This window comes from Perognathus longimembris, chromosome 8, assembly GCF_023159225.1.
Source record: "Perognathus longimembris pacificus isolate PPM17 chromosome 8, ASM2315922v1, whole genome shotgun sequence".
Taxonomy (NCBI): Eukaryota; Metazoa; Chordata; class Mammalia; order Rodentia; family Heteromyidae; genus Perognathus; species Perognathus longimembris.
This window is the reverse complement of record NC_063168.1, coordinates 38556862-38572667: the sequence shown is the minus strand read 5'-3', so window position 1 is coordinate 38572667 and position 15806 is coordinate 38556862. Positions and strand designations below refer to the sequence as shown.

The 15806-nt window shown below is 46.1% G+C and overlaps 1 protein-coding gene across 5 annotated transcripts in view; it reads left to right on the top strand.

The window, feature by feature from the left end:
- Positions 1–3698: 3698 nt before the first annotated feature.
- The window catches only part of Ccdc85a (coiled-coil domain containing 85A), a 186975-nt gene continuing 174867 nt past the window's right edge, over positions 3699–15806 (top strand). For 3 of the 5 annotated variants that reach the window (XM_048352884.1, XM_048352886.1, XM_048352885.1), the window contains exons 1-2: positions 3702–4292; positions 11985–12945. In XM_048352884.1, the coding sequence (XP_048208841.1) occupies positions 4020–4292; positions 11985–12945 (1234 nt within the window). In that variant the 5' untranslated portion in view covers positions 3702–4019. Of the gene's footprint in view, positions 4293–11984; positions 12946–15806 lie in introns of all 5 variants that reach the window. The other 2 variants (XM_048352887.1, XM_048352888.1) reach the window with 2 other exon arrangements.

The following is a 15806-nucleotide window of genomic DNA, read 5'->3' as shown; positions in this document are numbered from 1 at the left end:
TGTTATTTAAAGCTAGTTTATGCAGAAAAGTCCATGTGATTTTTATCTCCAATGAACCACCCACCATCCAGAAGTGGAGCTGTGGCTCAAGTGGTAGAGCATCAGCTTTGAGCAAAAAAGCTCAGGCCTTGAGTTCAACTCCCAGAACCAGCATAAAATACAATTCCCCAAACAAAAAACCTGTGGCTCTTTTACTTTTTAAATATACTAGTAGAAGCTTTAAAAATATACTAGTAGAATCTTCATAATCTTCTAGTAGAAGCTTTAAAAATACATATGTGGCTTATATTAATGGTTTGTCCTCTGTGTCTGCTGAGCTGTGATCTGGATCACTACAACAGTACTTCTTAAACTACTTTACATTGGGATCACACCAGGAGCATATATATCAACTTCCCTGCCAGGCTGCATCCCAGTCCCATTAAATTGGAAATCTCTCTGGAAATACTGGAATTCCTACACACAGTTGAGTTTGAGAGTCCATGGAGCAGAGACCTGCAGGAGGGTTAATAGTTCAAACAACATTTCTGGTCTAAGGAGCATTACACAGAGGTGTGCTCACTCTTTGCAAAGAACAGAAATACCTTGTGGGTTGGGCTTTTCTCCATGGATGTATGCTTCCACCTAACCCACAGAGTGTGGCTGAGGTAGGGATGGACAAAGGGACAGAACCACTGCTATCAAGAGCCAAGAGCTGGGCTCTCCACTTTCTGAGATCAGGGAGCCCGACCCTTCTTCTCTGGATGCCCCTGTACTTGGGTCATATCAGCTCATCCCTGGTGGTCACTGCCATCACACAGGATGGAACAAAATTGACAATGGGTAGCAAGATCCTAAACACTCAATTTGAGTGTTTGGATAAACCAAAGCTCTTCTAAGAGGCTACCATAGGAGATGTTTCAGAGGCACCCATCAGTAGCTTCTTTCACCTGCACAGATTCTATCATTGGCTTCCTAAATATTTGTTTTCTTTGGATTGGGCCCAAGAGGTGAAATCTAATGTATTTGTGTTGAGTTTTGAGATAATGTGTGAGAAATTGGTTGTTGTTGGAGCAAGAAAAGATGTTTCAGTGGCTGCCTGTGTTCTTCTACACAACATGGATAAGAGGAGGCAAACCTCACCTTGGTTATGAAGATTGTGTAGTTTAACATCAGCAGTACCTAAACCACTGAGTGCATTTCACAGAAATTTGAGGTTAAGTTATTAAGGCACCATATGATCCTACATTTAAGTATTTCTTCTAAACGACATACTATCCCTCTGGCTTCACTAATAGCATATACTAATCAGTAATTCACATTTTTCAAAGGAAAAGTTTTGTATATTTATTGTGGGAAACAAAATATCCCAAACAGGAAGGATTAAAAAGATCTGGGGCTGAGGTATAGCTCAGTGGAAAAGTGCTTGCCTCGTAGGTATAACACTCTGGGTTCGATACTCAGTACCATTAAAAAAAAATCAGCACAAGGTTTCCAGCTCATGCTTCCATCTCTGCTTCCTTTCCTCTTTCTCTCCTTTCCTTAGTGCTAACTTGGTTTAAGGATGTGGACCCTTGAAAGAGCTTTGAGGTTAATATAGGGGAAAACACACTGTGTTAGCTATTCGTGCTCCTTAGGCAAAATACCTAGCACTGAGTAATTTATAGACTATAGACATTTCTTTCAGTTCTAGAGGCCAGGAAGATGGAAATTGGGAGGTCTGTATATCTTGTATCACAGGGAGGGAGTGGTCTCTCTCTAGGGAGGTTGTTCATAGCAATAATCCAACCAACCTTGGAGATGCAGCTGCTGGAGTTAACATTTGCTGAGGCTCTGTTGGTTACTGTGGACAGCCAGTGTTGGAGTGAAAGGTTAATGTGAAGGACCCAGGGAAGCCTCATTGGACCTTGGGCTGTGATAAAATCTCATTGATCTGAAATGTCATATGTAATAAAGTCATCAGGATTGAAAGTCTTCGGACCAAATATTTATGGTTGATTTTCAGAGAGTTCAGAAACTATTAGATGGTTACCCAATATTCATTTTCTTCTTTCTTTTGAAAACAACTCTGATTTTCCTTGTGACAGTAATTTGCCCAACTTTTAAAGAAGTGTAAAACTGACTAGGGCTGGGTGTAAAGAAGAGAGGTCCTATTTGGTCCAAAGAATTTGAAACTCTGCTAAAGTAAATGGTCTGAGTGAAGAAATGCCAAGTGCCACGGCTAGAAAGAAGCAGCATGTGTTTGGTTCAGTAGATCTGAGGGGAACAGCAAGGCTACATTTGCTCTCAGAAAACCACATCTCAGTCCTCAGCTGACCAACTTTTAACAGGTGGCAGTGTTTCAGGGGCTGCACACTGAAGAGCTGATGGAAGGACCCTGAGTTAAATCTCACCCTCACAACAGATGGAGAGTCTTCCCTCTGTGGAGGTCCAGGGTGAGGCGGGGCCAGGCTGGGTGAAGATTTCTGCAATTTGTTTTCAGTCCTGGTCCCCATCCAGTGAATGTCATGCTCCAGGTGGTGTGCATCTACTTCTTTAGACCAAAAAGTATAATTTCATAGCCAATAACATTCCACTTCACCAAAGGGTAAGGAGCCCACAGATAAAAGTCTAGAGACTAAAGTTCTGCCTTTTGGACATGACCTCCACAAAAAGCTGATCTGGCAATAGAGGAAAATGGAAATCTCCTTGGCTGGCATTTCAGCTTGCCTAAGGGGACCTGCTTTGCTGTGAGGGCAGGGACTGTGCTGACCTTAAAATTAGGGCCTTAGGAAGCAGCAGATGAGGGAATTTAATTTTCTTCCTAAAGGCTTTGATCCTTTTTACATAAAAATTTAAAAGACTCAGTACTGTACCCGTGAAGCTTCTTCACAAGGCAGTGGAATTTTAGAAAAGACAAAGACCTGGAGATGGGGGAGGGGGGTCCCTAAATATCAGTGCCCTGAAAGCTCTTTTGTCCTTTACAGCATTAAGATTTTCTTACCTCCTTCTCCCTTGTCTGTATCTTTTCTCCTGTTCTCTAAAATGCATACAGCTGGTTATTCCTCAAGTTCTGATACTGCATCTTTCCTGATTTCCCCCCAACCCCTTGGCCCCCTCAACACTAAGCACTTCACATAATAGTCAGCAGCTGTTTCCCCTGCCTGGTGACCAGCCCCCGCGTGCAGGAAAGAGGGAAGGGAGCGTCTTGGGTCACAAGGTGGCGCGCGCGATCCTCTCAAAGCCCGAGCGTCCGGCAGCTCGGCACCTGCTCTTGGCACCCGCCCTACCCGCTCGCTTTCCCGGCGCTCAAGGAGCCGCGCCCCCTGCCCTTCCCGGCGGGACAGCGCAGAGCGCGCCTCGGGGATGCAGGTGGCGGAGGAGGGGGAGTCTCGTCCGGCCCGTGCGGAAGGTGCGGCGGACAGCCTGGCGTCCCCAGCCGCAGGCTCCGCCCCCAGCCGGCCCCCCACCCTCCACCCCTCCCAGCTTGAGCTCTGCCAATCGAAAGCTTCCAGGAGCAGCTTGGGAGCGGCGGGCCGGCGCGGCGAAGGCGGCGGGAGGAGCGCAGCCGGCCGGCCGCTCGGAGCCTTCGGGTAGCCAGGGCAGAGCCGCGGAGCTCCGCGGGGCTAGAGCAGGAAAGGAGCGAAGCGGGGAGCAGGCACCGAGCGGGAAAGTGCGTGCCCGTGCGAGTGTCAGGGTGAGGGCGCAGCCCCTTGAGATTCCCTCCCCAGTACCGGCCCCCCATCTTCCCGCGGGCCCCCGCGCTCCGGCGCCCTTCACCATGGACTTGCTTGGAGTTGGGACGGGTCAGGGCAGTCGTCCGCGGTCGGCCGCCCGGCCCTGGGGGTTTGCGGGTGCGCGCTCGGCGATGGCGAGGTAGGATGGCGGCCCCGCGCGAGCCCCGCCGGCCGAGCGCAGTGGTCCCCGGGCGGTGCCGCTGACTGTCGGAGCGGAGCGCACCACACAGGGTGTGGGTGGAGGCCGCCCGGCCGCGCCCGCCCTCGCCCGGCGCTCGGCCTCTCTCACCCCACTCACTCACACCTGCCCCCCGGGCCGCCACCATGTCGAAGGCGGCCGGAGGCGCAGCGGCGGCGGCGGAGAGTTGTCCCTCAGCCCTGGCGGCGGGCTCCTCCTCCTCCGCCGCCGCCGCCGCCGTGGAGGATCTGTCCAAAGTGTCGGACGAGGAGCTGCTGCAGTGGAGCAAGGAGGAGCTGATCCGCAGCCTGCGGCGCGCCGAGGCCGAGAAGGTGAGCGCGATGCTGGACCATAGCAACCTCATCCGAGAGGTGAACCGCCGCCTGCAGCTGCACCTCGGCGAGATCCGTGGTCTCAAGGTGAGCGGGGAGGTTCGGACCCGGGAGGGGGAAGGGTGGACCGGCGAACTTTCTCTCATCAACAGGTGAGGTCTGCCCTGTCCTCCCAGTCCGCACCCCTAGCCCCCATCTGCAGTCCTTCACAAAGTTTTTCAAACTTTGCCGGCGTTTGCTTCGCGCCCCTCCTTTCCCCCACACGGCATGTGCCTTCACTCGGGGTCCTCTGAGATGAGGGGAGTCGGTGCCAAGGACGCTGAAAGTCAGAGAGGGGGATAATGGGCGCACACGGTCTCCCTGCCACCCTGGGGGAACCAGAAAGTGGATGATTTGAGGAATTGGGGTAGAGCCAACCAGGGGGGGAGCGCCAAGGAGAGCGAATTAGGGCATCTTGGCCTTTGGGGGGTGGGGGATGTAGCTGCCGGGTGGGGGGCGGGGAGCCAGCAGTTATCTGGCGAGCAGAGGGCAAAGAAAGGGCACCACTGCCGGGGAGGAGAGGACATGGCCTGGCGCCAGGGAGAAGCCGCAGGCGCCACCCAGGATGCCCAGCACTGTCATTGCGCAGAGGAGCTCAAGTTCTGCCTGGGAGTCTACCAATGGACTCCGTGATTTGCTCTCCTCACCCCCACTTTGATTGGCAGCATCACCTTACAACCCTCTGCAATTCATTCCCAGCTTGATTTAAATTTTATCCAGCCTGGAAAGGGGTGGGGCGCTCAGAACGGAAGGCTCAGGATTTAGACAAGGTGTGTGACAAGGGTAGGTTAGTGGCGCCCTCTTTTTGAACCTGCCCCCCCTCCCCCTGTTGTTAGCAAAAAGAGGCTGGACCCCAAATCCCACCACGAACTTTCTATTCCCCATGGAGAGCCATGAAGGGGCCGGCAGTGTGCCCTGCAGGCCGAAGCAGCAGACCGGTGGCCAGGAACCGCCCTGCCGCCGGCATGCACTGCGATCCAACGAACTTCCTTTGCTCAGCTTGCCTGGTGCCTCCTGGTATTCCTTCCTCTTATTGTTCTGCTTTTGTTTATAGGAAGCCACACACAAACGAAATCGGTGCTGGGACCTCAGGGAGCAAATTCCCGCAGGCACAGGCTGTTCTTGTGCCTTTCCACTCCCACCCCACTTCTCAGCCCGTAGATGTTGCTTAGGTAATTGTCTTGGTGCTCCAGCTATAAGATTCTGGGCAAAGAGGAGTGAGGAGAGGCTGGATGCCCAGGGCTCACTTGTGTGCTGCCCCAGTCTAGGCCCATATTTACTGTCATATATGTGTCCTCCAGAGTAGATGCAGTTAAGACAGTTCCCACAGCCAGACAAATCCCAGGGGCTTGTGCTTCCCTTTTTGTGATTCATTACTAAAGGAGAACTTATTAACTAGCAGGCTCTTTGGGGAAAGGGACAGGATAACCAATGGGAAGATAATCTCAGAGGTGGAGTTGAGGCCTGAATCCTCAAATTCCAGGAAAGGAGTTGGGTAATTTCTCAGATCTTCATTTTATTAATGGGGAAAATGCAAATGAGAGTAACTATTTCCTAGGGTATTGTGACAAGTAGTTACAACTGTGTAACAAGGAGAAGGTTCTATACTGGACTTGACTGCTAAATATGGTGGTTTTCATCAGGGCAGAACATAAATGGATGGCCATGTATCTCCATGAACTGTCTTTTTTTTTTTTTAAGGCAAAGCTGGTCAATGTCACCCTGCAATTCAATCTTCCATGGTTTGCAATGTAATGTGACTTGGATGAGTTTTTAATCAATTAATCAATTTCCCAAAGATTTTAATAGAATGAAGACTCAACATAATATTGATTATACATACTTCTGGAGAGCTCTAAAAGAGCTAAAAGGTTGTGTGCACTGACTAAGAGTGGCTAGGTATGGGGCAGGGAGGTACAGTGACAGACTGCGTGGTCTTCACTCTAGTGGCTTCATCTAGAAAAGTCACTGCTAGACTATTTAAGAGTAATTATACCCCAAGCAGATCTTGAGGTTTGATTTCACGACCTGTATTACAACATCTCCTAGCCCATGTCCATGTCTAAGAGCAGTGGAAGCTGGTTGCTTTCTGTTACACAGGTCAGATCTCTGGGCAGCTAGAGGTAGGAGACTTCAAGGCCTCTTGCTCACCCTAATTGTGCAATGGTTCTAAGGCTCTGCTTAGCTGCCAGCCTTCTTCATTTTCATCTTTTTGTCTCAGAGCTTACTGAAACACCATATGTGATTGAGTGACTAAATAGTAGGTATATTTACTTACGTGGCTAAACTGGAAGAAAGATGTTTTTTCTGTTGTTGTTTTTTGGTCTCTAAGAGTTTGGCATGCTTAGTTGAGGGCTATAAATGTACAGTAACTAGGGTCACAACACTTCTTTTTTAAAAAAGTATTTATTGTCAAAGTGATGTACAGAGGGGTTACAGTTTCTTACATAAGGCAGTGAGTACATTTCTTGTACAATTTGTTACCTCCACCCTAATTTCCCCCCTCCCCCTTTCTCTCTCCCTCCATGAGTTGTTCAGTTGGTTTACACCAAATGGTTTTGTAAGTATTGATTTTGGAGTCATTTGTCTTTTTATCCTTTATGTCTTGATTTTGAGATTCCCTTTCTCTTCCCTAGTTCTAATACCAGTATATACAGTATCCAGGGTACTCAGATGAGATACAGTGATAGCGTGGGGACAACCACAGGAAGGGGATACAACACTTTTTTTAATGTCTTCTTTTTTGTGAACTGACTTTGAAATTTCATTGAAGGCTGCTAGATAGAAGTACAGCTGTGCAGTCTGGTCAGCTTGGGAAAACCACTGACTTCTCTGAGCCTTATATTTCTGATCTATTTAATAGTTATTTTAATTCCACATAAAGCTTTTTGAGGGTTAAATGGTGGATAGATGCAGAAACCCTAGTGAGGTTTCATAGTTTCTCAAGGTCACAGAGACGCAAATTATTGAAAAGAAGGTCCTGTCTTTTCCTTTCCTTTCCTCTCCCTTTTCCTTTCCTTTCTTCTCCTCTCCTCTCTCCTCTCTCCCTCTCCTCTCTTTTTTCCTTTCCTTTCCTTTCCTTTTTCCCTTTTCCTTTCCTTTCCTTCTCCTTCCCTTCCCCTCCCCTTTTTCCTTCCATTTTCCCTTCTCTGCTTCTTTCCTCTTTCACTTCTCCTTCCTGTCTTTCTCTTTCTCCTTTTCCTTCCTTCCTTCCTTCCTTCCTTCCTTCCTTCCTTCCTTCCTTCCTTCCTTCCTTCCTTCCTTCCTTCCTTCCTTCCTCCCTCCCTCCCTCCCTCCCTCCCTCCCTCCCTCCCCTTCATTCTTTCTTTTGCTTCCCTTCTCTCCCTTCTGTCTCCTTTCTTTCTTAGGGATAATTCACATTCTTTGCTTAGAGTGTGTGAACACTAAAGAGATGAAGACAGGCAGCTGTGGCTAAGGTGCTGACATTGTAAGGTTCTGGGTTCTGCTAGAGCACTTCTTTGGGCTGCTGAGCATGTAACAATTTGCAGTTCATTCTGACCCAGAATGTTGGTTGGAATCTGATTGGGGGGAGCTGAATCTCTGTGGATTTGTGAACTACCTTGTATTAATTTTCCTACTTGCTTCCTAACAGCCTCATTTTGCAGTGAAGAAAAAGAATACAGAACAAAATTATTTTCTTAACCATAGATGTATCTCTTGGTTTTATGTAGGCATATGATTTGAAATCTTTGGTGATAGTCTTTGGGGTGGACTTAAGCTTTTTAAAGTTAATTTAAAGCCAGGTATCCATAGCTCATGTCTGTAATTCTAGCTACGTGAGAGACTGAGATCTGAGAATTGTGGTTCAGCACTAGCCCTGGCAGAAAAGCCCATGAGACTCTTACCTATAATTAATAACCCAAGAGCTGGAAGTAGAGCTGTGACTCAAGTGATAGAGCACTAGCCTTGATCAAGAACCTCATCTCTGAGCTCAAGCCCCAGGACTGCCTCTACCCCTCCCCCCGCCCAAGTTAATTTTATATACTTGGATACCATCTGGTGGCCTATAGAAATGTTAAAAGAACAACTAGAATTCTGAAAAAGAAAGTCTAAGTTTTAACCTGGCAGATTTGAATAAGCTAGCTTACAAGGTTATCAAGTTCAGAATTAGAGAATAATGCTCACAAGAAAAGTGAATCACAGGAAGAAGGAGCCATGATGAAAATGAATGGGCCATGTCTACCTGTCCATCTGCTCTAGAATTCAGAGAAAGTCCATTTCATTTGCTTTGGGAGGATGGTTTCTCCCAAAGTCCATGGTTGCCCCCAGTCCTGTCTTCATTTCAGTTCTGGAGAAATCAGGAGGGCATTTCCTGGCTTTAGTGCATAAATATAATTAGGTGTTATGATTTTTCAACAGAAGGAGCTAACGGTAGACAGGAAAACGTTTTTCAGGCCTGGCTAATGGGTTTATTCTTTTTCCTTGGCACAGCAGAGGGAGGCATTGGGGGTGCCTTAGCAGGAGGAGCCAAGTACTAAGGAAGTATTTTGAAGATGAGCCTGGTTTATGAGTGGACTAGAGTAGGCGAGGGAAGACAGAGGATGGGCAAAGGCAGGAGGCCAGGGGTGTGTGTGGCTGTTGGTCAAGCTCTGGTTTGAGATCAGAAAGTGGCCATGAGAAACGAAAGGAAGAGGAGGCACTGGAAATCAGAAAACAAGAGATATTGGGAAAGCCAAGAGTTAGAATTGGAGGTGGAAAATAAGCTGTGCAGGTTTTTGTATTTTGGCCTGGAAATTCCCTTCTACTGGTGGGTCTTAGGATGGATGGTCAAGAAGTAAAGGATGTTTTAAAGTTTGTTTTTTTAGTCAATATCAGAAAAAGTGTTGGAACCGACCTGAATTGTCCCTGCCCTATCACTGTATCTCATCTGAATACCCTGGGTACTGTACATACTGGTATTAGAACTAGGGAAGTGAAAGGGAATATCAAAATCAAGAGACAATGGATAAAAAGACAAATGACTCCAAAAGTAATACTTACAAAACCATTTGGTGTAAACCAGCTGAAGAACTCATGGGGGGAGAGGGAAAGGGGGAGGAAGGAGGGGGGAAATGAGGGAGGAGGTAACAAATTGTACAAGAAATGTACCCAGCCTTACATATGAAACTGTAACCCCTCTGTACATCACTTTAACGATAAATAAGTTATTATTCAGAAAAGAAAGAAGCAAGTTTCCTCCCTGAGTATCCCTGAGTAGTTTGGGACTGGATGACAGAGTCACAGGAACAGAAGTCTTTGTAGAGAAGAGTAAGTCTTCTCTGGCTCTGGCTCTCCTTCCCTTTCCCATTGTGCTTCCTTTACTATTTGTGTGAGGAGAGAATAAAGGGGAAATTCATAACACACCTAAAAATTATCTTTAAATATCTATCTTTAAGTAGTTTTACAGAGGAGTTGCCATTCAACAAAGCTGTTTATGAATGCAATACATCTTGATCAGTGTCACCCCTTTCATCATTTTCTTCCATCCCTCCCAACTCTTCTTCTTCCTTCAATTTTCTTAATTTTCTTAGTTTTTGCCACTCCTGGGGCTTGTACTTAGGGCCTGAGCACTGCCCTTGGCTTCTTTTTGCTCAAGGCTAGCATTCTACTTCTTGAGCCACAGTGCCACTTCCAGCCTTTTCTGTGTATTTGGTGCTGAGGAATCGAACCCTGGGCTTCATGCATGCTAGGCAAGCACTCTACCACTAAGCCACATTCCCAGCCCCAATTTTCTTAATGTTGTAGGAATGCACTGAATTTTTTTTTCCAGTCTTGGGGCTTGAACTCAGGGCCCAAGCTCTGTCCCTGGCTTCTTTTTGCTCAAGGTTAGCACTCTACCACTTGAGCCACAGCACCACTTCTGGCTTTTTCTGTATATGTGGAGCTGAGGAATCAAACCCCAGGGCTTCATGTATACAAGGCAAGCACTCTACCACTAGGCCACATTCCCAGCCCCCTGCACTGAATTTTATGACTGCATTTGCTCCTGCCTTGTCTCTTTCACCATTCTGCTTTTCTTGATCTTTTCCCCATCCCCTTTCCAGTACGTTTTCTGATGCTTAATACACTTTTCCATTCCTTAGTTTCTGGAGTATGAGGTAGAGGTGCTATATTCTGGATACATAGATGGATAGAATAGATGAGAGGTCTGTTTCATGACTTCATTTGGGGTGGCGAGCTGAACTAACAGGCATAAGCATGCACAGGTGGCTGTACTGCAGTCAGTACAACAGAGGGAAAATCTAAGGAGAAAAATAGCTAGAAGTGGACCTTCTTCACAGTGGCTTCTTTGGTTAGTGAGCACTAACCGGAGAGCATTGATAGTTGTCTAGAAGCCCGAGGAAAACATTGGAGTGAAAGAGGAGAAGGGCTTGCCCTTTGAAGACCTAAAACAAATGCCAGGAGAGGTGGCCCACAATGCTTGAATGCCCATCTCTACTTCTGCTGTCAGGACCAATCCAGCCCAATAGCCTCTTTGTTGATATCCATTGTTTCAGAGTTTTGGCACTTGCCCTATTTCTTCATTCATGTGTTTGCTCTTCATTTAATCAAAGTCATTGCTCAAATGTTTCTCTTGCAAGGGTGCCTTCTCTTAAAAAAATGTATTTTTTAACTTGCTTTATTTTCCCCCCAGCAATTTTCAGGATGTGTCATAGTATTTTAAACTTGATTTTGACACTATTTTCCACTAGGATGAAAGCTGTAGGATGTCAACGTCTTTGTCATGTCCACTGATATAGCTCTGCTGCTTGGACTGGAACCTGACATGTAATTGATACTGACTAATGAATGAACAAATAGATCAGCCTTTGGCTGGAGAAGTACATGGAATAGGGGAGCCTGTGGGGCCTTGTGAGAATGGGGGGATTTTGCTCCAGGTTCTAAGCAACAAGAAGCAATTAAAGAAATTTTAACATGTGAGTGGCAAGATAAACTGAATTTTGGAGAAGGATCAAAGACCCACTGGGCTCTGAAGTGGAAAATTGAGGGAGATGATGCCAGGGACACCCTCATATTCTCACCATGAGCAATGGGGTGGGTGGAAGTAGCTTTTGCTGAGAGATGTGAGTTGGAGGGCTGGGATTAGGATATCAAGAGCTCAGTGTGCCTGATGTTAAGTATGAAATGCCTGCGAGATGTCCAGGTGCGTATGGCAAAGAGGGGTCAGGTGTGTAGGATTGAAATGCCACTAGAGGGCAATTGTGCATCTCCCTAGTGGGGTCGTTGCGATTGCCACTGCTCAGCCCCTATCATTGAACAACTGAGCAAGGCTTCATTTGCTCAGTGGAAAGATCTGTGTCTCAGAGCTCCTAAGCGTGTTATAGATCAAAATCTTTCATTTTTCGTTTTTAAGGGTGGGGCAGATGAGTCTTGTTTTCCTCCAGACTTATTTCCTGTGAATCATCTAGCTGGCCAGCTCCCTAAATACTGACTGGGTGATATTGGACAAGTGATGCTTTGTGAGGTCCAGTTTCCTCTTTTATAAAGGAACCATAATCACAATCCTGTTTTTGATGTACATTAGATAAAATAATGCAATCATTATACAGAGAACATAGCTAATAGCTATTATTTAATCATGGACAGCTAGCTACCATCCTTCAGCTTCTCCCACCTCCACCTCTTCCCTTAATAGTCTAGAGATATCACCATTTCCAGACTCTCCTGACTTTAGGAAGTCTGAGCTCACAATACCTCCCATGTGGTATTTGCCTAGGACAATTGTCTCTCTCTTTTCAGGATATCAACCAGAAACTCCAGGAGGACAACCAGGAGTTGAGGGACCTCTGCTGTTTCCTGGATGATGACCGGCAGAAAGGCAAGAGGGTGTCCCGGGAGTGGCAGAGACTCGGCCGCTACACAGCTGGGGTGATGCACAAGGAAGTAGCTTTGTACCTGCAGAAGCTGAAGGAGCTGGAGGTGAAGCAGGAGGAAGTGGTGAAGGAGAACATGGAGCTCAAGGAGCTCTGCGTGCTGCTGGATGAGGAGAAAGGGGCCGGCTGTGCAGGCAGCCGCTGCTCCATCGACAGCCAGGCCAGTTTGTGCCAACTGACAGCCTCTTCTGCCCCATATGTGCGGGATGTGGGGGACGGCAGTAGCACCTCCAGCACTGGCAGCACTGACAGCCCTGACCACCACAAGCACCATGCAAGTGGTGGCAGCCCTGAGCACCTGCAGAAGCCCAGGGCCGAGGGCAGCCCTGAGCACTCCAAACACAGGAGTGCAAGCCCTGAACATTTGCAAAAACCCAGGGCCTCTGGCACCCCAGATCACCCCAAAGCACTCAAAGGACCTAGCCCTGAGCATCATAAGCCCTTATGCAAGGGTAGCCCTGAACAGCAAAGGCACCCACACCCAGGGAGCAGCCCTGAAATGCTGCCAAAGCACATGTTGAGTGGAAGCCCAGAACATTTCCAGAAGCACAGGCCTGGGGGCAGCCCGGAACATGCCAGGCACAGCGGAGGGAGCCCCGAGCACCTTCAGAAACATGCGCTTAGTGGGAGCCTGGAGCACCTGCCCCGACCCAGGGGTACCAGCCCTGAGCACCTCAAACAGCATTATGGGGGGAGCCCAGATCACAAACATGGAGGAGGAGGAGGTGGTGGAGGCAGCGGTGGAGGCAGCAGGGAGGGCACCCTCAGACGGCAGGCACAAGAGGACACGTCCCCCCATCATCGGAATGTCTACAGTGGCATGAATGGTGGGTCAGTACGCGCTGGGGAGTGGCTTTGGGACAACAGTAGAGTTAGGATGGATGAAGCACTTCCCATTTAGAACAGGAAGTTCAGGCTTGGCTGAGTGAGGGGTGGGTTGAGAGAAAGAAGGGGATGTTTGTCCTGAGTTCATGTTGTGTGTTTCTTTTGCTTGGTTTGTTGTTTTATACAGCAATCAGATGTGGAAACCTGGAGAAGGTTGACGGGAGGGGATAGGCAAGGGAGGAACAATAATCTTCAGGACCCTGAGTAGCCAGGATGAAGTCTGTTTTGTGTTGGATAAAAATAATCACCTTTGATCTTGACCTTGAGCATTTCCTTTCTCCTCTGAGGATTTCTACTAGGGATGCCTTGTGGAAAGGTATCTAGATGCTGTTTGAATCTAGTTAATAGCTCACATCCAGGAAGAAATGAATCTTTATGAGAAACAACATTCAAAGAAGAAATACCTTGTGTCTAAATAGGTTTGATGATCTGTAAATGCACCTTTTTCTTGAGAATTTTCTCCCTCGTGCTGGACTCAGTAGCAGGAGTGGGGTAACTTTTGTTTTGCCAGTAATTCACTTCCCTACTTACTCAAAGCTCAACAACACCTTCTTTTGGAATAGGATATTCTTTTACCTCTCAGGAGACACTTCTCTGGGTCACACCAGGTCACTTTATGCTAATGTACAGATGTGTGTGATGACTCCTTTGGTTTTCAAAGCATGACATCCCTGCATTGCTGAGGCAGCACTAAGCCTGAGCTTTTTAAAAAACCTTTTAGAAGAGGCTTAATTTTCTGCCTCTTGGTTCTGAAACCATTCTGATCTCAAGAGAAAGAAATCATTTCCTAAATAAAACAAAACAAAACAAAAGAGTGACCCCCTCCCACTACAGTTCTTTTATGCTCCCTATGGTTGGGTTGGAAGGCAAATGATTAGTATTAGCAACTATGGCATTTTTAATTCACATTCTCCGAGGGTTTTCCCCTCTGCTTTAAGGCTACTCCAGCATCTCAGTGAAGTCAGCTCTGAGCTGTGATGGAGGAGGCTGCCAATTTTAGCAGTGACACAAAGGGTAAATTTTCAATATTGTACTTGGGGATTACCTGTTGGATTCCATTTCATACTAATCCTTTTCTCATAGTGCTGGAAATTGACTCTGGAAGCTTTGCTTCTAAGGCTTCCAGTGTTCTCTTAAGCACAAATGGAAGTAGAAAAGGTTGGGGAGATAGGAAGCTGCTGCTTATCCCCTTTTCCTATTGGGAGGTGGCAAGGAGAAGGCAATTCACCTGTTAAGTTGAGACCACCTTGCTGGTGCTTTTACTGGGTTGACTGAACCTTCATCTCTGGTTCCAAAAGACCAATAGAGGCACCCTGATTACTGTGGCCTTGGCTGTCTTGTTCTCCAAAATAGATGAAAGTCATTACAAAAGGTATTTTGGTTGTGTTGCTATTATGAAATAGGTCATTGGTCATGATGCTTGTCCCCAGAGGTGGTAGCAGGCTAATGGGAAGGTAAAGCTAATGACTTTTCCATTTCTTGATTACATTTTAATGTGCTTCAGAAGTAACTATCTGTACTATTTTAAGGAAACTTGATTTCTTAAACTGAGCCAAAAAAGGAAATACTTAGGGGCAGGTGGCTCACTTACAAAACAATTATTCCCTTTAAATAAAGAACTCCAGTTTAAATTTTATTTGAAAACTCATACTATTTTATTTTATTTTGTGGGTACCGGAGTTTGAACTCACATTTGCTAAGCAAGAGTAATACTTCTGAGCTGAGGCAACAGCCTGGCTTTTCACTGCTGGTTATTAAGAGAGTCTCTTTTCCTGCTTTGGCATCTGTCTGGATTGTGATCTGCCTATGTAGGCTTCCCATAGTTGCCTGAGATTATAGGAATATATTGCTATAACCAGCTTTCTTCTGATCAGAGTCTCTTGCACTTTTCTGCCTGGCTGGCCTAAAATCATGTCCTTCTAATCTCAGCCTCTCAAATAGCCAAGATTAAAAGCATGACATACCTGAACTTGTCTTATTGCTATTATTTTATTGACAAATTATTTTGTATAGATTTATTGGGTAAAATGTGATGTTTTGATCTATATCTGCAATGTGGCATGATTAAATCAAGATAGTTAATCTATCCATCATCTTGCTAACCTATCATATTTTTATGGTGGATCATTTGAAATTTACTTTCTTAATTATTTTAGGGTGCATATTACATTACCATCAACTCCAGTCATCCTGCTGCACTACAGTACTGAAAACTTATTATTTCTGCCTATAACTCTGTTCCCACTGATTAACAACTCCCCCTTTTTTCCCTTCTCACTGTCTCAAGTCTCTAGTATTCCTCAACTCAATGAAATTCCACATACAAGTGAAATCATGTGACATTTGTATTTCTGGGCCTGGCTTTTTTCACTTAACAGTTTTATCATGTTGTTGCACAAAATAGAATTTCCTTCTTTCATCATTATATTTATATATATGCATATATATGTGTATATATATAACATTTTCTTTATTAATCTATTGATAAACACTCTGGCTGATTTCATAACTTGGCTATTGTCATTACTGCTACAGTAACTATGGCAGTGAAGATATTTCTTCTACATATTGATTCAGTTCCTTTGGATGTATTTCCAGAAGTAGAATTAGTAGGTCATATTGTAATTCTCTTTTTAGGTTTTTTTTTTTTTTTTTGAGAACCTACCAGACCATTTTCCACAATGGCTATAATTTATTTTTTAGTTAACAGTATATCCCTTTTCTCCCTATTTTCCCAACACTTCTTATGCTGGGGAGCTCTGTGTGTGTGTGTGTGTGTGTGTGTGTGTGTGTGTGTGTGTGT